The sequence below is a fragment of the Hippoglossus hippoglossus genome, chromosome 7, assembly GCF_009819705.1.
Source record: "Hippoglossus hippoglossus isolate fHipHip1 chromosome 7, fHipHip1.pri, whole genome shotgun sequence".
Taxonomy (NCBI): Eukaryota; Metazoa; Chordata; class Actinopteri; order Pleuronectiformes; family Pleuronectidae; genus Hippoglossus; species Hippoglossus hippoglossus.
Window position 1 is genome coordinate 561663 of NC_047157.1, and position 26614 is coordinate 588276.

The 26614-nt window shown below is 42.0% G+C and overlaps 1 protein-coding gene across 8 annotated transcripts in view; it reads right to left on the reverse strand.

The window, feature by feature from the left end:
• LOC117764397 (ephrin type-B receptor 2-like) overlaps nucleotides 1-25317 on the reverse strand; it is a 95467-nt gene extending 70150 nt beyond the window's left edge. For 3 of the 8 annotated variants that reach the window (XM_034590115.1, XM_034590112.1, XM_034590111.1), the window contains exon 1: nucleotides 25120-25317. In XM_034590115.1, the coding sequence (XP_034446006.1) occupies nucleotides 25120-25186 (67 nt within the window). In that variant the 5' untranslated portion in view covers nucleotides 25187-25317. Of the gene's footprint in view, nucleotides 1-988; nucleotides 1284-25119 lie in introns of those variants that run through there. The other 5 variants (XM_034590114.1, XM_034590113.1, XM_034590120.1 and 2 more) reach the window with 4 other exon arrangements.
• Nucleotides 25318-26614: the final 1297 nt, after the last annotated feature.

Sequence of the window (26614 nt, forward strand, 5' to 3'; positions counted from 1 at the left end):
TGAACTGAAATTGACACAATTAAAACATTGAGCTACTTCAGTTAAATATCATTGGCTACAGTGGACACAGTCTGGCCATTGATGTGACACTGCTTTGGCTCTCTGTCACGGTGAAGCAACCACAGGCCAGCAAAGAACTAGGTCACGGGCTGTTTTGATGCTCGATGTTTTCTGTCACTGCTCCCAGAGGCAAAAGAGCACTGTGCCGCTCCTGACACTGAATATTGATTGGCTTAGATAACTGACTTCCACTGAGAAATGTCAGCAAACGCCACAGACGCCAGGCTTCCTTCTTTCCAAGAACAAAAGGTGTCACCTTAGGAATGAGGAGAAGTGGGAGGTTTAAGTTAAAATCGTACTTTTAAGGTCAAGCTGAAATTTGAATTCTTACTTTCTTTGTAGGGAAATGTCAATTATAATAATAATCAGGCAGAGAGAGCACGGGTCAACCACTAACCAGAATGCTGACTGATGCTGATGGTTCAGTCCCTGACTCTTGTCCACATGTCAATGTGTCCTCGGGCAAGACACCCTAATGTGAGAAAAAAGCACTGCACGTGGAGGTGCTGTATGAATGCGAAATCTTTGACTGCTCAGTAAGACTAGAAAAGCAATATGTGAATGCAGTCCACTTAACAAACTCTACACATTTTCAGCCACTAGGGCCTTAATTATATTGGTCCCTTTCAATGTTCATATTGCTAGTGTGATCTTTTGTTAGACCCTGTACACACCTGGTATTTAACATGTGGTTTTTGAGAAAATCACAAGTGGACGGCTCTAAGTACGGATGTGATCGCACTCAGATCGGATAGGAATCCGATCATCAGTGTTGTGCATGAACGAGTTCAAAAGAACGCGTTCATTGAACACGTTCATTTTTATGAGAACGATGAACTGAACGCAACTTAATGACAAATAATGAATTTGAACGGTGAACACGTTCATATTATCTGAGGTCTAGCTAAAACGTTACGGAATGTTTTCCTTCTCCTGAGGAGAGACGCTGTCTAAATCGAACGCTTGCACCATGTCGTTGCTCAGTGCCCGTAAAATTTCCGCGATGTAGCCTAACCTAAACCAACTAACTCGACTTCGCACTACGTTACCCATGATTCATCGCACACACATGTAGTCCAAACAAGCAACGTATTCCAACAGCTCTCGGTCTCATATAAAAATGGCAAGTGAAAGCAGAGACGCAGACTCAGCGACTACATCCGATGCACCTTATTATTATTTGCGGGATTTTTACACAATGTCTGATAAAGATTCCGACAGTAAAAATCTCACCTTTCTGTGCAAATTGTGTCGTCCTGCGCTGAAAAAGCAAGTCCGGACGTCAGCCTCATCCGCATCTAATTTAAAACGGCATGTGGAGCTGAAGCATCCAGCTAGCCTAAAAAGTTATCTCCAAGTAATTGAAAGTCAAAAAAAGACCAACACCCCCTGCCAACAGCCCCAAATGACCCAAACCACATTGTCTGCAGCCTTCAAGGGTATGATTTCCCAGCAACAGGTAGACAAACTCGTGCAGGGTATGAATAAATAAACAGGCAAAATTAGCAATAATTAAAAAAAATAAAAAAAAACATTTCTTTTAGGAATTGATACATATGAAGTACAGTTTAAGGCAAGGGGTAGTGATGGATAAAGTTTTCTTTAAAAAACAAGTTAAGTCTTTCATTCTCACTTTCCACCTTAAAACTATGAAATGAACTGAACTAAGAACTAGTTCAGAAGTTAAATGGTGAACTATGAACGTGAACTATTCATGTTTACTTGTATGAACTGAACTTTGAACTAGTTCATGAGAGGTGTGAACTTGCACAACACTGCCGATCATGGCAGACCACATTCTGAGGTGTTCTGGGACACATTTGCCCACATTCTATTAGCAGTGTGAACACAAATGTGGTCCTGACCACATTGAAGGACCATCTTCTAAACAGATGTCCTCTGTGTAAGCACAAATATGTACACATGTCAAACACGGGGTCAAAACATCTTTGTCAATTTGCTCTGCCTTGAACGCGTCGTCTGTGTTATTTCGATTTCTTCTTCTCCATGCTGCTCCCAGCCATGCATTGCATCTTTGCAAGCCGATATGACATATTCGTTTTTTTGCATATATGGCAGGGAACTGGATTATATAGTTCAGTTTTGACTGATGTGGATGTATTTTAAAGGTCCTTTTGGAGGCTGTACTATGTTACGCTTTTGCTTGCAATTTTCTACTGATATTTTTGTTTTACTGTCGTGGGAAAGTACAATCAGTAGCTTCTGGATACTGGCAAATCAATTGGACAATACTTTTGTGGATATAGAAGATTATTGCCACATTTAGACTTTTGTTATTAGCTCCTCTGTGCGGTGTGAGGGTTGCCTCTCAACAGCACAAGCCTGCACTGCAGTGACTGGAGCAGCAATATGCCCCCTTTCCTTCAGATGACTACCACAAACTTCTACAGAAGATCAGAGCTGAAGACCTTTTTCTATGTAAAGCACTTTGAATTGCCTTGTTGTTAAAATGTGCTGTACACATAAACTTGCCTTACCTTAAAAATCTATAAAAACGGACTATTTCAATTGCATTTTTTACATTGTTTTCATTATTAGGGCCCGAGCCCCTCCGGTGGGAGGCCCTATTGAAACTGTAAGGATTTTTAGGGCCCGAGCACCTCCGGTGGGAGGCCCTATTGTATTTCGAAGGATTTGTATTTCCCTTTTGGGGCTTTTTCAGGGCCTAGACATGCTCAAATTCTCACCAAAGTTTGCAGGAAATTCAAAACCCTAAAAAGTATTTGTAATATGGCTCAACAGCGCCATCTAAGGAAGAGCCCCTCGGTTAGCTTAGACCAATCTTCACAAAAATCGGTACACAGATGTATCATGACCAGACAAACAAAAAAGTCTCAAGGAGCATTATGAAAAATGCAACAGGAAGCCCACCATTTTGGATTTAGTGGCCATTTTCCACATTTTCCACATTTTTACTTTGACGAACTTGTCCCAGGGCTTTCATCAGATCAACTTCATATTGAGATGAATGTTGTCTCAACAAGGTGGAGATATAAACTACCTCGGATTTGGGGGTTTCGTCACACGTGTGACCGTGGCGTGGCGTCAAAGTTTGATTACACGCCATCAAAACACGAGCTTGTGTATCCCGGACATACATGGTCCAATCGAAATCCAATCCAAACTAGACATGTAAGACAAGAGTCCCGGCCTGATGACATCTACACAGAAATCATGACTTAAAATCACAGCGCCCCCTGGTGGCAACAGGAAATGTCTTGTTTTTTGCATGTCTTACACTTGGATGTATTCCTCGTCATCCACTGACCGCAACCATGTCAAACTATGTCAAAAGGGTCTCAAGACATTGCTAATGAAGGCATAAGATTACTGTGAGTTTTCGTCAAACGGCATATTAGTGGCGTGGCGTTAAAGTTCATCAACTCAACGTGGAATACGAAATTGCTGTAACTTCAGTGTTCATGGTTCAATCTCCCTCAAACTACATTTGTGTAACAACAGCCCCCCCCCCCCCCCCCGCAGACATTCATATGTTTTAAAGAATGGGAGTGGCAAAATAACTGAATAGCGCCCCCTAAAGTGCAGCCCCTGCGCCACGATTGGCCGACATGTACAAAAATCGGTGGGGACATGTCATTTCATAACAAACAAAAAAGTCTCTTGGATAGATATACTAGACCAGTCATTCCCAAAGTGTGGGCCGTGGGCCGTGAAGCCACTGCAGGTGGGCTGTGAGAGGTCATCAGAAAATGCATAAATAAAAAAGTTTCAGATTTGTAAGTAAGCAATAAATTACCACAAAACATTTATGGTTGATTAAAAAAAAATGTATCATCACAGTTAATGAAACAAAGCCATGAGATTTAAATTCCACGTTGTTCTTATTTTACCTGACATATAGCAGGTGTCATTGTATTTGCTGACCGACACTTGAACGCATCATTAGCGGGGGAATCATAGGTGAGGGAGAACTTTGTTGTGAGCTGGGTCGAGCAGAGGAAAGCTGCTAATGACGAAGGGGAATCAGAAAATCTAACTGAATCATTCAAAACTAAAAAGAGGACTCGCAGAAAGGACTTAAGTGAGTAGCTGTCGCTGGCCCAGAGGACAACCCCCAAGCCTGTGTGTGCGCCGTGCGCTGAGATGCTAGCTAACAAGACCCTGGGGCCATGTAAAGTGCGCTGCCATTTAGAAACTAAACATGGACAATATTTATCCAAGCTTCGAGAATCTTTTTAAAAACAGAGAGTATCGGAGCCAGCTACATTGTGTCACTTGTAACTCACCCGATGAGAGGGGTGATTCACATCGGGTGAGTTACAAGTGACACAATGTCACACTTTAAAAAATTTTCAGTTCTCAAATTGGGCCGCGGCATTCTTAAGTTTGGGAATGGCTGTGCTAGACCAAACAGGAAGCCCGCCATTTTGGCTTTAGTGGCCATTTTGACCATTTTAGAAATTTTTACTTTGACGAACTTGTCTTAGGGCGTTCATCAGATCAACTTCAACTTCTGTGAATGTCATCTCAACAAGATGGAGATATAAACTACCTCGGTATATTCGATTTCATCACACGGTGTGACCGTGGCATGGCGTGAAATTTTGATGATTCGCCAAAAAAGAGGGATTATTACCCCGGCACCACGATTGGCCGACATGTACAAAAATCGGTAGGGCCATGTGTCTTTTCATAACAAACAAAAAAGTCTCTTGGATAGATATGGTAGACAAAACAGGAAGCCCGCCATTTTGGCTTTAGTGGCCATTTTGACCATTTTAGACATTTTTACTTTGACTAATTTATCCCAGGGCTTTCATCAGATCAACTTCATATTGAGATGAGTGTCATCTCAACAAGATGGACATATAAACTACCTCGGTATATACGATTTCATCACACGGTGTGACCGTGGCGTGGCGTGAAATTTCGATGATTCGCCAAAAAAGAGGGATTTATTATAACTCCTCTGTGCATTGTTCCATCAGCCTCAAACCTCATTCACACATTCACAGTCCCGCCCTGAATAGATCCACGTGTCAATATTGACTCATCGTCAAAGCCCCCCCTGCTGGCGACAGGAAGTGACATGTTTTATACTTTGATGCACTGCTCCTGGCTGCTTTACAATATACAGCTCAAAAGAGCTCAGTCAAGTCATAGGACCATGGTGAGAATTGTGACATTTCCTCAAACCGTGAAAACATTGAGGTGCGGCGAAGGTTCATCCTTCGCCAAAGGAGAGGATGTTGTCATAACTCCACTGTGCATTGTCCTATCACCACCAAAATTCTTTCACATGATCAGAGTCCAGGCCTGAACAGCTCTATGTGTCAATATTTCCTCAGTGTCATAGTGCCACCTACTGATTCGCCATGAAACTTTGTAAATCCACTCTGAATTATCCAACCGGCCCCCAAATACTGACCTATGATCAAACTCCTGACCTGAACAGCTCGATATATTAATATTCATTCAGGGTCATCGCGCCACCTACTGATCAGTATGAAAATTAAGTTGTGGTGACACCACTGCACATTGTCCAATTGACACAAAATTGCTCACGCTACATGAGAGCCCCTACTTGAACAGATCTATTAGTCTGTATGTAATAATAGTGATGGCGCCACCTACTGGCAACAGGAAGTAAGCTTTGTTTTACAACTATCATTCCATTTACATAAAATGTTCACCATGTTATCTGCAATTAAAAGCGTGGACCGTAATGCGCAATTAGCAGGCAAGGATCGATGTCGCGTGACGTACGCAGGAAGTGAAGCGTTTATCCTTGCCGCAGTGCGCAAAACGCATGCAACGCGGAGCCATGTGCCCGCTCACCGATCGCTCTCTCCACCAACCGCAACAGGTCCCGAGTTGCGTGTGCTCGGGCCCGTTCAGTGCTACAACGTTGCCCTAGTAATGAAATTGTGTTTCAGTTTAGTTCAGTTTTGTTGCAGTGATCACAAGTACAATGACTATTGGATGAGTTGAGGTGGTATTAACAAGACCTCAACTCACAATCACAGATGTAATACTAACATGGCATAAGTCAACTGATATCAATAGTGGAGCCCAACCTGGTGCAAAAATAACACGTCAGATTTCACTGGGTTGGTGAAATGGGTTGGTCAATTCCTATTGACTCCCATTTTAAATTTAGGTTTAGATAATATAGAGGATTGAAATTATGCATAATTATCACTTAATGGACATGTGACGTCACCGTTAGCTGATCACTCTAGCTTCTAGCCTGTGGTATGCTCGACTTCACCGGAGCTAACAGGCTAATCCCTATCCCTAACACGACCAGAGTCTGTGGGGAAGTTTTCAGGCACATATCGGATGAATAATATGGTTTGTTGTCCGGCTGGTTGTCCCGTTTCTGTGGTAAGTAAAATACAGTGTTTTATTTATGTGTTAGTAGTGATTAGCAGGTATCGGTGTCTCTGTACCTGGCTTGTTAGCTTAGCTCCGCTAGCCTACAGGCAAGATACCAGCAGTAATGGCGATGCTAACGGGACCGTACAGGAGTTATTAAACTGACACAACACCGACATGAACCAGTCCACGCAGCAGAGAGAAGCGTTAGAGTTTATGAGGATGAATCTTTTAAACTGAAGGCGACTGTGTGTGTTTGGAGAATAAGCTCCACCACGTTAGATATCTATGGTTATGTAAAGTTGTTTTTCTCGCCAACCTATTTGACTTGACTACGTTATTGTTAGTAACTTCAGTATTAGTGTCATATTAGATTATTGTTCCAGAAATAACGTTAGTGCAGCTGCTGCAGTGTGAAACTGGTTGAGCTGGAGTTTGTTATTGCAGCTGTATGGTAAAATAACATTGAATTTAAATAGTTTAATAATATTACCACAAACCTAGATTATCATACTGCAGAAACAGATTTACTGTGATCGACTGAAATGTGAATATTAAAAGTTACATCTGCATTTTAAGAGCAGCTGTTTAAAGTAGCATTACGTCTCCTAAAGCTCTTTATTCAGAGTATTGGTGTTGATGTGTTGTAACGTGTTAGTGAAAACTAAACCTGTCGGCTACATTCAGTTTTTACATCGTTAATCTTAGGCAGACTTAAATGAATCTTTCATTCGGGGGTATAAATAAGTGAACATGAAGAATAATGTATTTGTTTGTCACATATAAATAAATAATAGGAAGTGTAACTTTACTAGAATAGACAGTCATATAGATAACCTGAGGCTGATGTCCACCACCCATTTCCTAAGCTGAAGTGAAGTGATTATGATCTGATGAACTTTGAAGTGATAAACTTTTATTTAAGTCTGTGAAGGAGTTAACCTGGCACATGTATGACTTTATATATCTGTGTATTTGTGTAAAGTTTTCTTTTAGGTGACTCAGACAGCCTGCACCCATGGATGTCCAACATGAGGAGAACTGGACTCCAACCAGACTGAACACTGAGATTCATCACTACACCACTGACTCCAGGTACAGACCTGCTCTTATAACTTACAAACAATCAAAGCAAAGTATAGCACATAATACATAATGCATTAAATTATATATGCAACATTTTTAATGTGGAAGAACTCCATACTGCACATTCATTGTCTTGGTAGTACACTGTTTAATCCAAAACCATATTCAAATACATAGTTGAATATCCCCAGAATATTAGGACACAAACTCTGTTTATAAGTAACACTTCCTCTGCAATAATGCCATACTTTTATGTTTCCTGTCATTTTATTAGGGACGGACGAGCCTGAAGGACACAGCTGTGCTGACCGTGGTTTGTCTCGTATGGCAAAGAAGACAAATTTTAAACTGGGTTTTTATCTAAAGTGTATCAAGTCGAAAAGTGCTGCTAATAGATGCACTGTATGAATGTGTGTGTGAATGGGTGAATGGCAAACTGTACTGTAAAGCACTTTCAGTGGTCATCAAGACCAGAAAAGCCCTATATAAATACAGACCAAACCAAAGTAAAAGATGAACATTGTTGTGATAACAGTGTTAATTTTATTTTTTACCAACCATTATGAATAAAGAAATTGACTCGATATTATCCATGACACTTAGCAATGACTGCCAACTGTAAGCATGTGTTTGTGTCTTATCTCCTGGGATGTTACTATTCACTCAGTTCACATACAGTAGTTCTCACAACACATAGTTGACACACACACACACACACACACACACACACACACACACACACACACACACACACACACACACACACACACACATCTCTTCATTGCATCTGCATAAAAAGCATACTGCAACTGTTTCTTTGTCATTCCCTCTGCAGAATGCTCTTCGCATGCTGTATGATTGTCTGACCTTCCTTGCAAGGAATAAAGTATACTTAAAAGACTATGATTCTCTAGCCTCTTTATTTCAGAAGTCTCACCAGGTCAAATTTCCATCACAAACTTGTTGTCAGAAGTGGGATCCCTTGTGTGACTTGTCTGGAGCCACGAACGGAAGGTGACTGATCATCCTGAGAGAAAAAGTATTTCAGCCTCTACCTCAGTGAAACACAGAGACGAGAGGGCTGACCGTCGGGTCCCCAAACAGTCACCACTGGGATCTCCACACAAACGGACCGTCGTTGTCCTTATGGTGAGACTCTGAAATAATTCAGAAATAATGAATATTTTTAACCCGATTTAGTGAACAAATTGAATCAAACAATTGGGTCCTTTGATTCCTATCTGATGTAAGGCTGCTGATTGCCGGCATCATACCAGGGCAGGGCGATTACTAAGGTCCGGGACCTTGGAATCGTGACTGCTGGTTGATGGCTTTTTTCAGCATTGTAGCGTTAAACAATCTGAATTCGTGGTGACGATCGCGTCTTAAAGGGTAATACGTGTACATGTGTCAAAAGTCCGGGACTGTTTGACAGAATAAGGTCTGGGACCTTATTATAATTAATATAATTTTTCCTAAAATGGTTTTAGAGTTATGACAGTATATCACCCAACAAAATTTGCTATCGAGACAGGTCAACCATAATATTTTTTATAGTGCACCAAGTTAGAGGTTTCCTTGCACTGTTTTTGTGCAAGGACCATTTTAGCCAGGAACTAGGAGGAGTCAGGCACCGGCAAGATGGCGCCGGGTGAAATGCCAACTGAGAGCCTCATTTTCACTCTTCAGAAAACAATGGGTGACGTCACGGACACTATGTCCATCTTTATATACAGTCTATGCTTTCCCCTCAGGTCATGTTGTATGATCCTCAGTTCTTCTCTGTCCCCAGACCTGAAGGCTTTCTTCTTCTTGTTGAGAAGAACTTTCAGCTCAGAGGTGATCCAGGGCTTGTTGTTGGGATAGCAGTGTGCAGTCCGGGCCGGCAAGGTGGTTTGTTCACAGAATTTAATGTATTCTGTGATGCAGTCCGACATGCTGTTGATGTCCTCCCCATGTGGCTCACAAAGCACATCCCAGCCAGTGGACTCGAAGCAGTCATGTAGTGCCTCAGTGGCGTCCTGAGTCCACATCCTCACAGTCCTTGTGGATGCAGTCTGCCACTGGACAGGAGGGACATACTTGGGTATGCAACCAGAGCATTTGCATACAGAAGTTCCAGTGTTTTACTGTCTCTTGTGGGGCAGTTAAGGTAAAGTTTTGTCCAGTGTGACATGATTAAAGTCTCCAGTGATGGCTATAAAAGCATTGGGATGTTGCGTTTGAAGCCTTGCAACAGTGGAGTGAGTTGTGACGCTAGCTACAGTCGCATCAGCTGATGGAGGAATGTAAACAGCGAAAGGGATGGCGGACTTAAAGTCCATCTGCAAATAATATGGGCGCATTCTCACTGCTAGCAGTTCAATGTCCAGGCTACAGAGACGCTCCTTCTGATTAATATGTCTGGGATTACATCATCTTTCACTCACATACAATGCAATCCCTCCTCCCTTCTTCTTACTACTCTGTATAACATCCCTGTCCGCCCGAACAGTAGTGAAGCCGGGTAACTCCATGCTGTGGTCCGGGAAATCCTCATGCAGCCATGTCTCCGTGAAAAACAACAAGCTGCACTCACCGTATTCCAACTGGAGCTGCTGTAACAGGCTACAACCTAGCATGGCGCCTCACACGACCATAAATCTAGCTACACTGAAAAATAAACTATAAAGGTGGTGTCTCTGCAATAGAAATATCTTCACTTTGGTCAGTAAATGTCAGGGTTTTGAACTTATCAATGTTTAGTTTCATATGTTTCCAAAGTGTTTTCTGTTTATTAGTACATCCCTGTGTTTCATGTTTTCTCACTCCGGGTTCTGTTTCCTGTCTTATTTTGTAGTCTGGGTTCTGGTGTCTCATATCTAGTTTTACTTCCTGTCTGTGATTGTCTGCACCAGTCCTCATGTGTTACACCTGTGTCAAATTGCCCCTGCCTTCCCTGTGTGTCTGTATTTAAGCCTCGGTTCTTCCCTTTGTCCTTGTCGGATCGTCGTCGTATGTCTCTTGTCGTATGTGTTCTCGTATCTACCCGTCCTAATCTCCTGTCCTGTCCTCCTGTCCGGATCTCCTGCCCTGCTCTCCCTGTATTTCTGTATCCCGTGTCTCCTGAGCCTCTGCACCTCTGCACCCCCCGTGTAAGCTTCCTGTATTTTCTCCCTTTGTGCTCCCAGTTTTGTTCGTTAAAGACTCTGTCCCTTGTATTAAAATTACACTTTAAGTTTAAACTCTGCGTCTGGGTCCAACTGCCACAGCAACTCTGACAGAACGATCCGACCAAAGATATGGACCCAGCAGAGATGGATTTTTTTTACGAAAACATTTTGTATTATGATTTCTTGGTGGACAAGCTGTATTCAGCGGGCATCCGGTACCAAGCAGAGACTCGGGAAGAGATCTCTGTTTTTGAGGCATGGCTGAAGGACCAACCTTTGGTGAGCCATTTCGTCCCACAGCTTGTGGCGATACGGCACAGACTAAAGGAGTTCCTCAACCCTCCAGCCCCATTCTCAAACCCATACGCGGGAAGCCGCCTGGCTCTTGGAGGACCCCGCAGCCTCCAGAAAGTTTCCGCTGTGGGTGGCAGACGTCGGAGCAAAAACCACTCACCTCTACAGCCTGCTCTCAGCCACCAGCCTCCAGCCCCATCCTCAAACCCGTACGCAGGAAGCCACCTGGCTCTTGGGGGACCCCGCAGCCTCCAAAAAGTTTCTGCTGTGGGTGGAAGACGTTGGAGAGAGGGCGTCCACAGCAGGAACCCCTCTCCTCTGCAGCCTGCTCACAGGCACCAGCCACCTCCAGTCCTGGCTGGGCCGCAGCCTTCCCCCGTCCTGGCTGGGTCGCAGTTCCCTCCTGTCCAGTGCCGGAGGGCAGACGCCACTGCTGTTCCGACGTCGGGGGTCCTTGCGGCATATACTCCAGTCCCTGTCCCGCGCCGGAGAATCCCGGCTGACGTCACTCCTGTTCTGACGTCGGGGGTCCTCGCAGCGTATACTCCAGTTCCTGTTCCGCGCCGGAGGGTCCCGGCTGACGTCACAGCTGTTCCGACATCGGGGATCCTCGCAGCGTCTCCTCCAGTCCCTGTCCCGCGCCGGAGAATCCCGGCTGACCTCACTCCTGTTCCGACGTCGGGGATCATCGCAGTGTCTCCTCCAGTCCCTGTCCCGCGCCGGAGAATCCCGGCTGGCGTCACTCCTGTTCCGGCGTCGGGGGTCCCGACACGGACCACTCCCATTCCTGTGCTGCGCCGGAAGGTCCCGGCTGATGCCACTCCTGTTCCGGCGTCGGGGGCCCCAGCATTCATCATTTCAACCCCAGCATTCATCATTTCAACCCCGGTACTCATCACTCCCATTCCTGTCCTGCGACGGAGGGTCACTCCAGTTCCGGCATCGGGGGTCCTCGCTGCGCCAGTTCCTGTTCTGTGCCGGACGGTCCCGGGAGACGCCACTCCTGTTCCGGCGTCGGGGGTCCCGGCAGCTGCGACTCTGGTTCCTGCCCCACGTCCAGGGCTGAGGTCTGCGCCCCTTCATGTTTCGGGACAGCTGCAGAAGCGGCGGTCATCTCCTGAGCTCCCGTGCTCCGTCCCTGACCGGCCTCCGGGCCGTCCGCCTGAGGCTCCGTGCTTCGCCTCTGACCGGCCTCCGGGTCGTCCACCTGAGCCCTTGTTCTCGGTTCCTGGGCGGCCACGGTGCCGTCCGCCCGAGTCTTTGTTCCCTGTCCCTGATCGGCCTCCGGGCCGTACGCCCGAGCCCCCGTGCCTTGTCCCTGATCGGCCACCACGCCGCCCGCCCGAGACTCTGTACTCTGTTCCTGATCGGCCACGGTGCCGTCCTCCTGAGCCCCTGTACTCTGTCCCTGATCGGCCATGGTGCCGTCCTCCCGAGCCTCTGTACTCTGTCCCTGATCGGCCACCGCGCCGCCCGCCCGAGACTCTGTCGTTATAATATTGTAATAAATTTAATGAAAATAAACACAAATTATTCAGCCTCTTATATTTCTCCTGGAGGCTAATGAGTGTTTCCTTTCAGCACCATGGACTGTATCTAATCACAAGTCGGCAGTGAAGGATATAATTATCACGCAAGCACAACAGTAGAGAATGAGACAGACTATGAATAGCATTAATACCACAGCCTGGTACAAGACATTGCAATTATGTGAAACTCCACCTGAGAAGAAGCAAAGTTGCATGTTAATCTGCTGGTTGAGCACTTGAGGAACAATTGTGCTCCACTGCTGCAAAAATGCTCTTCCAGGTAAAAACAGTAAGTGGAAGCAGAGCACAGCAGGTGGACAGGTATTAAAACTCTTTCATTACTCTGTCAGTGATGCACCTATACTCAGGACTGAAGGAGGATGTTTATGTTTTTAATGGGACAATGCAAATTTAATACACGTACCTGAGTCCAACATGTCAATGTACCATATTTAGCTTTAGATTTATTCAGGCTAGTTTTCATCTGTAGTCCCTGGCAGGTTGATGGTAAAATCATGCAAATAACAAATGTACAGAGGTATAAAAACACAGAAGTTCGTGCACAGACACAAACAAAGGCAGATAGCTCAAGGAAAACCCAGAAATACTAGAAGACCAGTAAAAACAATATAAACCCAGACAGCATACGGATGTGGGCCACTAGAGGCAATGATGCAGCTCTTCTAGCCTTCTCTGTGGCCCAGACAAAATGGATGAGAGCCTAAAGTGGTCCACTTATATAACAGCAAATGAGGCCCAAATATCCCAAAACAAATGTGTGCCATTTTTGGCAAACATGCAGTGCTCTAGGTAGGATTGTGATGGTATGGATTTTTTTCTCACTGCAGTGAGATATTATTGCGGTTTGGCGGTTTACCAAATATACCATCAAATTCCGTGCTGCCTCCACCTCCTGACAAAAATCGATTTCAGTAGAAAAAGGATTGATTACTATAACTGAATTTCGTAGCTTCTGTATGACAGTCGCATAATTTGTGGGGAAGGTAACAGCGCATACAAACACACACAAACTGATTCTGCTGCTCACTTTTCTCCCTCTCCCTCTTTCTCTCTCTCTCTCTCTCTCTCACCCACATTGACTCAGTTGACATCTCTGACCAGCTACCTTTCAAACGTCGATTTATTTGAAATGACGCCACAATATCAACACTGATCATCACATAATGATCAATACTTTTCTTCAATTAGTTACATTTTTCTTCTTAGCTGCGCTCACTCCACTCGCTCACTTTCTCTCTCACTGACAAGCACTCACAAACACACCGACACATGTACTCACATACACAAACACTGTCATCTGACACGTGTAAACTCATACTGGGTAACAACAACAGAGATGGCTGGGCACGATTGGTTTGGCTCGATTTGGTTGGCATTGCTGAATGATGAGAGCCAGAAAAAACTGTAAAGAAAAACCTTTTTACTGTCCAAACATGTATGAAAAGACCCAAAATTAACACTGTAAGCAGACTTAGTGGAGCTGTGCATTGCTCCCTGGGTGTCTCGCGTGGGCAGTGGAGCTGTCTGGAATCCCTGTGCCCAGGGTCCCTGTGTCCATGTGCTCTGCCTCTGCAGGGTCTGACGGCTCAGTAACAATCCGGCCTAATTTTCGGCCTGGAAAAACTGTAACTTTCACGAGCAAAAACAAAACAAAAATGCTGTGATGACGGTAATAAACTCATAGGCATCACATCACCGTGGTATTGCGGTAATTCGGTAATCGTCAGGCATCGCTCAATGGCCCAAATAGCACAAAAGAAAATTGGGCCACCTTTGGCACCTCTGGTTTACATTCAGTATTGCTATGGCTTACTAGTGGCCCAGATCTGGCAAACAGGAGCGGACCACTCAAATACCATCATCCCATGCGGTATGTTGGCCAGATGACCATTTTCGGTGTGGTCCAAATCTGGGCCAAAACAATTTTACTATGAGGGAAGACATGCGTATCGAGCAAATTAACAACGGGAAACTGAAGTTTACACACAACAATTAGTGAGATTAGATAGAGAAAAAGAAAGCATAAATAAAAACTAATAATCAGTACAACATATGTCATGTTTCAGTGTCAGATCACCACTGTTTTATAGAATTGAAGAGGTTATTGTTGTGTTCCTTTGTCCTTTGGGTAAATGTGTTCCAGGTTTGTGCTGCTCAATAAGAAAAGGCTGACTGTGCTAAGGTACTTTTTCTAAATGGTATTTTACAGTCCCCTCAGGCAGTATCTCTGGTAGATGTGTTTTGATTTGGTTTAATGTACTCATTCACTCACTTTAAGATTTTATACACAAGTAAAATATTAGTTTGAGCATGTCTTCCTCCTAAAAACATTTATATATAATTTTAACAGTGATGATAAGCATTTGATTTTGTATCCAATATTTTCAAAGCCTGCTTATAAAGTCCTTGTAGTGGTTGTAATGTGTGTAATGTGTGAAAGAATCATGGCATTCTTACACATTTTTGAAGCCAGGGTTGTTATGTATCCAAAACTAACAAAATTGTATTTGTTGTGAATCTATTATTATGCCTAAATATTTATACTCACTAATCACCTTTTTCCTGTCACTATGACATCAGGTTCAGTCTCTTTATTGGCAGACTTAGAGAAAAAAAAACTACATACATATTTACTAAGATTGAGTTGTGAACATGAGTTTGTTAGCCAATTAGAGATATTGATCATTGTAGCAGATAGTTCTTCTGCTACTTACATGAACACAACCAAATGTTTTCTGAATGGGTCTCGAGATCCGATCACTCAAACCACACTCAGAGGTAGCCTGGAACACATGGTCACAGCATTTAGCTGTGTGCACATAAATGCGCCCTGGACAACATGTACAGTAAAGGACCACCATACATTGACTTGTTTGTGGCCACCACCATAATATCAAAACTCATTGATCTTCTCAGCCCCTCTTGACTCTCTCTCTAACACACAAACACACGCAAAAACATTATAATCGAACACACCTGTAGACTGCACTATAACTAATTATTGTAAAAATACAGGAAATTTGCTACAGTAAAATACCGTTCTTCGTAAATACAGTTGAATACTGTAAATGTTGATGCCTTTGCGGAAAAAAATATTAACAGCAAGCTACTGTACAATTTCACGGTATAATACAGTAATTTTTCTTTTTTAGTTAAATCAGATTTGACTTTCATTTTGTTGCTTGAGACCTCCCATAACTCATTTAGCACACAGTCAATGCAAAGAAATCAAAATATTGGCACAAAATATTGTAGTTCAGTGATTTTAATCAAGATTGAAGGAAGTATAATAACAAGATTAAGAATTGAAGAAGACAACATAATATGGTCTTTTCAAATACAAATGACAAATGACGAGATCAGATCACGAGTGGTCACAGGAGAATGCATTTTTATTCCAGGTGTGAACAGGCAAAGGTAGCGCTGTCCACTTGTGATCAGATCTCTCAGGACTGATGCTAATACCTGTATGACGAAGCAAGGTTACTGGCTGATCAGAGTAAGTTCAGGGGTAACTTAGTGACTTAGTAACTTTGTGGTTAACCGGTACTACGAAAGGAGGTTAGGTTTAACCCAAAGTATGATACTGTGACAACTAATGCTGCAGTTCAACCAGACTCCGAGCAGTTTTTGTTCGTGGTTAACTCGATGATACACTATATAAGCACCAATCCCACTGCACACTATCCAGTAAAATATGCACATATGGAGGAGCCAGCGACATCGGAGCAAGGATTGTGAGTGGCTCGATTCGTAGGAGAAGCTGTTTAGAGATCGTCGGCATCCACTGATCTCCCCCAATCATGTTTTATATGGAACATATAGATATGAAACATGTAGATTTAGTCATGTTCTATATGAAAAATATAGATTCTCATCTGAGTGAATTCAGAGTCTGACAACTTCTCACAACAGATGTCTATACTAAACGGAGTAATTTCCTCTGTCAAGCTGTGCGTCTCGCTATTTTCTCACCGGGCACTTAATGTGTTTCATCGGTGATGCTGAACATGTGATCAATATCAGATCAATATCATCACGATCAATAGTACTGTATCTGTGCCCTTCACAGGTGGTACTTAGTCTCTAAACTGCTGGATGCATGTATCCGATTTTAAGTGTCCTGAAGATAGATAGAGGCCTTTCATGCAAAATCACAGGTCATCTGCAGTAAAAAAAATACTTGGTCTATATTTTAATATGGGTATTTTCAGGTCTACATACAGAACATATTCTTCCTGATGATGGATCCTAATGGCGGCAGTGGACAATGACTGTGGACTATAGTGGCATCCGATCTTGATGGTGGATCATGATCATGGTGGCTGCTGACCATAGACTATGATTACAACAAGACTGCTTGATATATAATATGTCTCCTCAGATACTCGGCCATTACTGACAATAATCCATCAATTCATTGACCTTCAGTTATGCTTCAAAATGTTTACCCTTATCAATGCTGCTAAAACCTTTATCTTTCTGATGTTCTCCTTTACACTTGACATCTATTGCACTTCTGTCCGTCCTGGGAGAGGGATCCCTCACATGTGGCTCACTCTGAGGTTTCTACGTTCTTTTTACCCTGTTAAAAGGGTTTTTTAGTAGTTTTTCCTTACTCTTGTTGAGGGTTAAGGGCAGAGGATGTCACACCCTGTTAAAGCCCTATGAGACAAATTGTGATTTGTGAATATGGGCTATACAAATAAAATTTGATTGATTGATTGATTGATATATGATTGAAGGCCCTATAAGAACATAAGGGGTATTATATGATCATCATATCATTAAACAGCATCATTGTTCAGGTATTTGATTATATTTTATTTTACTTTATTTTGTCCTTAAGCATTCTATTCTTTTTAATATTCATTACAGAAATGACACAAGATGTTTTGTTAAGAACTTAATAGTTTCCCCCAGAACAGTACATATGACAGTTATCTGAACAACATAAAATTATTGTAAATTCAAAATAGACCTATCTGTCAGCCTTACTATCATTTCAATCAGGAGAGACTTCGATTCAACGGTTTAACAAACATTTATTCACATGCACACAGAGAAAGTGATGTGAATGTTTTAAGTCTTTTGGTGTTTTAGATGCCTATGTGATGTTGTTAGAGCCAATTCTGTGTTTATTATGACATATATTCTCACAAGATTGGTAATTAATTGATATGATTTTGATTTCTAAATTCATTAATAGTTTATTGTGATTAATCAGATGCTGATCAGCTGTGATAGAAGGAAGGAGGTTGGGACTGAGGCTCGTTTTTTGAGGCTCATTTCCTCAGCATAGCTGGAGGAAATGTTTGTAGAACGGGGCATTGGTATACAGTCTTTGACCTCACACTGGAATTACACATGTTCGTTAATTTTGCTTTAAACGACAATAGATTTACGGAAAAGGCAACAGAATCGACTGCAGCGTTGTGATTTTGACTTTGTCTTAATGTGTGAGTCAAGAAGCTGAGCCCTGTTAGGGTGGCACAGAATAAAAATCAAATAACAGGCCACCAAAGATGTCATCAGGATTTGAAAGGGTTGGAGCATAATGTAGGATAAAAATCCCCCCCATGGTCTAGACACTGGTGGTGATGAGATTGGGGTTGAGGTGTGTTATGTGCATCACTGAATGATGGCTGACTGCTGAAGAGAGGAGAAGGGATTTAAATTTTGACAGCAGCCACATGATTGGCTGGAAGAGACTTAGGCAGAATCTGTTTGGATATCTGGAAACGATTAATTAATAAGCTTAGAGGGTGAGAGAATTGAGATTGATTAAATGGGGGTAAAGTCTTCCTGACTAAACTTACGCTGAGCTTCATTTCAATCAGGAGAGACTTTGATTCAACGGTTTAACAAACATTTATTTAAACGTGCACAGAGAACCCCTATGTGATGTCATCAGGATTGTGCGCCCGTCTTTTCCGCTTCGACTCCTCCACACTGTGCCCGCGGCTTTGCTCTCCAACGCAGTCAAGGAAAGAAGTGTGGTGTTCCCCTCAGCCACTTTCTGATTTAAACCGGCAGCAAACAGTCAAATGGTTGACCTACTCAAAAACAGCAGCCGGCAGTTTCATGTATGCGGTTGCAGGACTTTCTGAGACGCTTCGATCATGAGGCTGTGATTGGACAAGCCCTCTAACATGATGACGTAGACGACTGACGTGGCATCTTCAGGAATGGACATATTCATGTCCTGAGTATGATCTTTTCAGAGTGAAACTGCACATATGATATGACCTTTTCACTGTTACTTTTGAAGCAGCGGTTATAGTTGTTTTGAGAAGTTTTTAAATTGTACTTTACATTTATATAGGTTTAAGTATATGACTGAGGACCAGTTTATCCTTTCTGGTGTTTTTAATTTGAGCATTTAATGGAATACTGGGAAAGTTTAATAACAACAATAATTGAAGTCCAAATTATGAGGCAATTTCAGCAGTCAACAGTTTAGTATGCCATAGACATGTGAATATGTTGCTGAGCTTGCCAGTATTTTGGGAGGACAAATGTTTGGGACGTTGTCACGCGATATGCTTTATGTGAAGCCTTCTCTTAGAAAACTGTACAGTGGTGCCACTCTCTATTCCAACATATTATCTTGGATGAGCTTGACAGACATGCAATGTTGACAATGTATCATCAGATGTACCCTGAAAATTGTATCACTAATTACACTCATTATAGCATACCTACTTACTATAAGGCAAATCTATTCAAGCTACAATTTATGATTCTATAATTATACTAAGCCCGATGTACTTATACCAGAGATTCTTAAAATGCAGTTAGTACCTTTTAGAAAAAGGTGTAACCTCTGCACCACTGGTGAGTGAAATGATCCTGATTTGCATTTGTAAAGCTCACAGCATTTTCATTTACATGTGAAAGCCTCCCCTAGACCTAAGAGCAGTGCTGTTTACTGACAAATTCCACTTTTCATGCAGTGTATGGTATGATATGGTTATAATTAATGGATATATTCATGTATCTTTAAAATGTATCTGAAATTAAATAAATAAAATTCCAAATCTGAAAAGTTTAATAGAAAACAACTGTTACACCGGCATGACATACAAAATATAAATGAAATAGCATTTCTGTAGCAACATAAATAGAACCAAAATAAATTTTCAAAATCGAAAGGAAAACAAAATGGTGTCTGAACATCAACTAAATCAAATATGAGACTCATCACACCAAATGCACACAACGGCGAGGTGTTCGGAAGCCTGGAGTGCATGTTACTTATCAAGTTGTCAATAAATTTGATGCACAGCTTCTCCAGATTAAATGTGGCCCTTGAGATTTGATGCTCACACCTGTACATGTTGCCCTGGATGTCGCTGGCTAATGCTGTCAGGTTGAGAGATATCATTTCCTTGATCTTTTCCAGATCCTTGATGGCAAGGTCGAGCTTCACTTTTACCAAAGCTACATCCACGTTTTCTGTTTGCAGGAACTGTGATAAGACTGTAAAAGGGGCCATAGCATTCATCATCAGAGCAGTGATGCCGATGAACTTCACTATGTCAATCTTTTTCTTGAGGCCGTTTGCCTTTGGGTCATTGCTGACATCCTGCGACACTTCAGTAAAATATGTCAGCAGGCTGTCAATTGTCCTGTGCACAGTCTGAAGATCATTGTAGTAGGATATCCATCAAATGGATTGCAGCTTCTTTTAGCTCCAGTTTTTGTGTTTCTTTTATATTGCCTGCTCGTTTGGGACTAGCCCGGAAGTAATAGAACAGATCAGTCAGTATCTGCTGCTGTTGTTGCTGATCTGCTCTTGCCTTGCTTGAGATGTGCACAAGGCCAGGCAGTGGGAAACATAGTGCGGATTCACCATATGGGGTTTGGACTGGCGCAGTATGCCTGTGCAGCCTATGTTTCTTCCCGTCATGACTGCAGTTCCATCTGATCCCATGCTCATCACTTTGGTTAATGGGACCTCGAGCTCTGACATCACTTCCTGGATGTATTTTGCAATACCTGCACCTGTTGTATCCAAGCACTCTTTATTTGCAACAAAATGAGTGCTAGGTTGAAATTGAGTATCAGTTATTTGGATGCATACAAAAAGGCGTTTGTGGTTAGTGATCTGTAGACTCATCTGTGAACACAGTCACAAATGGAGATTCATTCACTTTCTTTTTTACAGCTGTGTGCACAGTGTCTGCCATACTGGACAGCAGTTCTATGGCTGTGTATTGTAAACTGTATGAAACAGCTTTTTGCTGCAGAGGTATGAGATCTGGGACACCAACCACTGTCAGAAAGTTGTGTGATGACTCAGACTTGGACAGGGGGACCCCCTCCTGGGCCATCCAGTGAGTGGTTCTTAACAGCACCAGCGCTGCTTTGTCCTGCTGACGTTCCACCTTCACCTGACTTCGTCCTAATTCTAATTCTCTCTTATAGTTGCAATAGTCTGCTGGCCAGCAATAGGTTTAATGTTTTTCTTCGTGGCATTTTGACGTGCTGCTTACTCAAGAAGAAACAGGATCTTTTCTTTATTTCATTACAGCATGTCCCCTAGACTTCAAAACATTGTCGACATGAGTAAACATAGCATCAAGCAGTGGAAACGTGAGTTTATTTACTACTATGAAGTTTGTATCCTGAATTGTTGACTGGCTAGTTGTTGTGGTAGTGGCTAAACTGTCATGGCGAATACTGTGCCCACAGGATCTCGTCTGCGCTGACTAGATGCGCAGAGGGTTCAAACAGCACTTGCCTGGTTTCTTTTGCTGGTTACTGTGACTTTTAACACAAGTTTGTTGTTCACAATGTATCGTTCGTCATGGGAAAAATGAGGTGGATAGTGAGTTTACTGCATCCTCTCAGATATTAATGCATCAGGGACGCAGGACGATCAATGATAGTTACATTACTGTTTGTGTAAAGCTTGAAAGAATGGAAGCGTAAATCATCAGGAAATATTTATATGATGGAGGTGTATGTGTGAAAACAAATGTGCGAGTGAGAGCCTCTGGAATTTCTGCAGACTTTTTCTGTCTGCCCCCTAGTATAAAATCCACAGAAACTGCAGAGGAGCCGATGTGAAAACACAGCACGAGATCCTATGCAGGATTCACCGCAAGCCTTGTTGGAAATGCGATCGCAATATAGTCGTTTGTGGTTTTAGCAGCCAGTTGTCTCCCCACAGAATCTTTTAGTGGTTCTGAGTACCAGACCAGTACTGACTTACTGTCACCCCTGTTACTATTAAAAGCTAGTCTTGAATAGGAATATAAAAACGTATTCATATATTATATTTTTTTACATTGCATTGTTTTCGTGTCAGTAACAAAGCACTGTGGTTTTGAACATACTCTATGCTCAGATGTTTTACTCTCTCTTGTGCAGCATAGTGACTCCTCTTGTTTCTAATGGTGCACATTTACTACAGCGGCTCCACCAATTGTTTTTCGCTATGACGCAGCTCTGCACCGCTAGCCTGACATTTAATAAAAAAAAAAAAATTTCAAATTTTATCTTTTTCTAAGTATTGAGGCAGGGACTATTGTAACACTATCATAGAGAAAACAATTGCAATAAGGATGCCACGGTGGAGTAATTTTTTCAGCAGTGTTACCAATTAAACCAGATATTTTACAAGAAAAGACTGCGCTTTGTGCAGTCTTTTCTTGACTGCAGCCTCACCACAAGCTGCCAACTCCTCTCTCCCCCCTTTCACTACTGACTGCTTTATAACCTCACCTGCCTGGAACCTACCACCTGCGCTGGTGAGCTAAACAGAAAGACAAATATAAACCCCACTCAAGACAAAACCAAGTTTGGACTCTGGGTTACTGCTGACCTCACAATTCAATCTATCTGCACAAATACTGAAGATAAATGCAATAGGTTGACTAAAATGTAATCTATTGCAGCACACTTCACCCATTGTCTGTGACTTTGACTCTACCGAGCCCCTCCTTTCTCAGAGACCTGATCGTACAAACCTGTTGTCACTCTCTCTGATTGACCTGCTGATCTGACCCCACATACCTGGAAAAACAACAATCAAACAGAGCAACATCGCAAACATAACAAAATAAACTGTCAACATATACTTGCTGTAAAATAATACAACACACAACTCAAAAAAGATTATCTACACAATCTATTCGATAATCAAAATTCAATTCATAATCAAATGACCAAATGTTTAATGTAGGGAGAAAGGGCCTAGTGAAAAAGGGGGAGAAATCACCCTTTTCACATGGTGATAAGTCTTGTTACTTTGTGATGTGACTCTACTGCAGCTGTACAAAGCCAAAACTTTCCCTTTATAACTGAAGACTGAGTTGATATCAAGCATTTTACAAATTTGAGAGTTTATATTTGATGAATGTGCACACTACCACAGGTGGGGCTGGTGGACAAGTTATGTCATTGATATGTGCCTGAACATGCCTGCTGATGTTTCTTACATGTCTACATTTTGTAAATCTATTTACATTCAGTTTCCTAAAAAAACAGTCGTATAAGTACTCCAGCAACTTAGTCTCAACAGCAGCAGCTGAGATATCACAACTTTTTAAGCAGCAATAATACAGCATACATTTTCAATAGTAAAATAGAAACCATATGACATCATCAATGTTAATGTTGTCAGACTTTAGAAAGCTACTCCAGAGCCACAGACGACTGAATTATACCAACCTCTTCTTCTTCTGTCCTCCACCTTAAATGACAATATAGGTCACTTGTCTCTACACTTGAATATGACCCCTTGGACTGTATCAGCAGCAGGTGAGCTGGACCTTTGTCATCATGGTAACAACTTCTCGACCTGTCGAAGCATACCAGCAGGAGGCATAGAGGACTTTTGTTGTCATGTTAATAAGTCCATCGATTGGGTTAAAATATGTACTTCCATTAGCTTTGAGGATCTTTGTTGTAATTGTTACAATAGTAAACAGAATACTGGTAGTTTAAGACAGGAAGCAGACAATGTCCTCCTCTGTAAAGGTCTTGTCTCATGTTGACCCATCCACCCTGACCTCCTCCTAACGTGGTGGACTTTGTCGCTCTTGATATTCTTTACATCCCATGCCATCCATCTCTCATAGTTACTTCAACCACTAGAGGTCGTCTAACAATGAAACAAAACTGGGTCATAATAAGCGACTGCACAGACAACCCACAGGCTCGCAGGACAGTGTCCATTACACAGCTGTTTTCACAGACTGTCACAGAGTGTTACAGTACTAAACATCATCAGAATACTGATCTTCACGGTCAAAAAAATCCTCAAGTTTCTTTCTGGTAATGCTTTTGTTTGAATTCAGTTTCATACTAATGTTCAAAAGCAACCCAATGCATATACCACAAGAAGAGGTTCTTTACTCGTGTGCCCACTTAATGGAATATTATTCTGGGAGTGCACTGATATAGTGAAATAGAGTCTTCTTTCCCAGTAGTTACAGCAACTCAGTCAGAAAAGCCTGGTTTACACATGCAGGGACTCTCAGGCTGCCTGTGTAAAAATATCTTGGTGTTAAGAAATTGTTTGAGAAAAAAGAGGATCCATTAATAGATAGTAGGCACAATTAAAACTGATGTTTATCCATTCTGGAGACACTGCATTGCAGCACAATCCATTCTAGCAAGTGAGTTTTCTCCTCGTATTTAACAGATATAGATATGTTGTGTCAGATGTGCATTGTAGTAATTGTATCAGCTACACTTGTAGGATCCAAGGGCGGTTGATCGTTTCTGATGTGTTATCTGTACCATCACCTCCAGAGCAGGTTAGAGGTGCCATGTCACTTACCATGGCAATTTACCCTGAGAGGGCTACAAACTTCGTAATACAGAAAACACCAGAGTTAAACCTCAGATTACTAACCACAAATCCTGCTTCATAGAAAAGGCCTAGTAATACTGACTACACTTAGAGGTAGAGGAAATATTTTGGGATTAAAATAAACATGAACAAAATGTTATGTTGGCTCACTGTAAAAAACAAGACTTTTAAAGTACTATGACTAATATACTAGATAGTTACAACAGCTATGATACATGGATAAAACAGCCCTTGCAATTATTTAAGATAATTCACATAATAAAACTAATGATGCAAATATAATTAAGATTATGAAACATCTATAAGTGATCTGGCCTCTACTCTCTGTGTGTCTGGTTCTAAATTCAAACCAGACTCATTCATCAAACGTATATGTTCTTTTCTATATTTTGAATAATTTATTGATACCAAACTATTTCAAACAAATTTGGCCTATTTAATACAATATAAAATAGTGCTGTAAAATGTATTAATATATTAATAACAATGATGCTAGTGTTATTTAATAGACCATAATATTGTCTAGATTGGTGACAACGCGTGTGTACTGATATTTCCTGCAGCTTTTACTTATGTCAGATAAGCAGAAGACACAAAGAGGACGAGGTGAGCTGAGCCTGGTGACATGTCTGCAGCTTTAACACAGCGCCATTCAAACACCAGGCCGATACGACTGTTTCCACCACCGTGTCGTCTCATCTTTTTTAATGACTGATGGAGCTCTACTGTGCCTCTCTGCGTCCACACACTCAACCATTCACAGTCAGACAGGAGCTGAACGCCGGCTTACCTTCCACAGCCCATACCGTTGGCAGCATCCACAGAAAATATAAGATATCCATAATCATCCCAGGCATCTGACGGTTAAATGCGTCCACCAGCGGGCCATCGGCCGCAGAGCATCATCCTGATCAACAGTAGCAGCAGAGGGAGATAGAGGCTGAGGAGCCGCAGCTCAGGCAAGCCAGGCTGGACGAAACCAAGAAGAGGGGGGCGACGAAACAACACCAAGAACACGTCACACCGCTGCTTCCACTGCTTCAGCCTTTCACTGAGCGTTTAGTCAGAACTTATCCAGCTGTTTTGTTTTGTTAATGAGCTGCTGGATAAAACACATCAGCATAACTATTGTTAATTTCCATATTTAAACAGCGACTTACTGTCCACTCTAATTCAACCACTACATTATGAAGGGAGATATTGTATTTTGACCACGTTATTTTAGAGCCATTGCTTTTCAGAGTGACATTTTACTTAAAACACATACATTTATACACAATAAATTCTGATTGTTTGTTCATTGGTTTGTTGTTAACTGGCAACAATAATAACAAATATTGTATTGATGACTGTAATATAAAACTTTAAAATAAAATTCAAAAAAAGAAGGTGCATTGCAGTGGATGTAAATGTGGTATGCCCCAAAATACCAAAATATTTGATTTAATTACTTTAATAGTAATTTTTGCGATTGAACCCACGTGATAGTCACGTGGGTTTATGTTTCATATGCATTATGGAGAGATCAGTAAATGACAGCAGCACTCAGGTGGAACGTTTGGCACGGGAGCAGTTGCACCCCGTACTGTCTCTTTGGGGGTAACTTCCGCCCACATGTCAGTCTGGATGATGAACTGAATGCTCCGTGTCTTCATTGCTGCTGCATTCATGCTGTATTTTACAGGTTAGTAGTGGGTGAGAGTCACCTACATTAACTCCTAAAGCTTAGCTTGATCACCACGAGTGTCATTGAGACATATTGATGTTGTTTTGATTATTTTGTTAGACTGTTAAAAACTTTGAAACTCCGCTGGACAGTGAGGCGGGAGACACGCGCCACTAGGTGGGCGGTGACCACATTCGCCTGTATAGGTGTTTATTTTACCTGCGCATAGTCTTGCAGGCAGGTCGCTATAGTATAGTGTTTACTTTACACAGTGTGTATTTCAGCGCCGACACACACACACGCTGTAATAAAGTCATGGATTGTTATTGTGCCTTATAAAGACCAGTTATAAGCTAATGTTCAATAGGTTTATATTGAAAATGTTTGTATTTCTTCCTGAGTGAAAACTGTGTTGTGATTAAGTGTGCATGTCCAGAATTCATTTCTGATGTCACTACAGTTAAGTATCACTGTAACCTGCACTATGTGATTATAGTAGCCCTGTTCACTTATATATGAGTGATAATGTGTATTAAGATGTTTGAAGTAAAGAGACATAAGATGTACACCAGAAGTGTGAGTAACACTGAGAACACATTCCATTACAAAGGAGAGGATA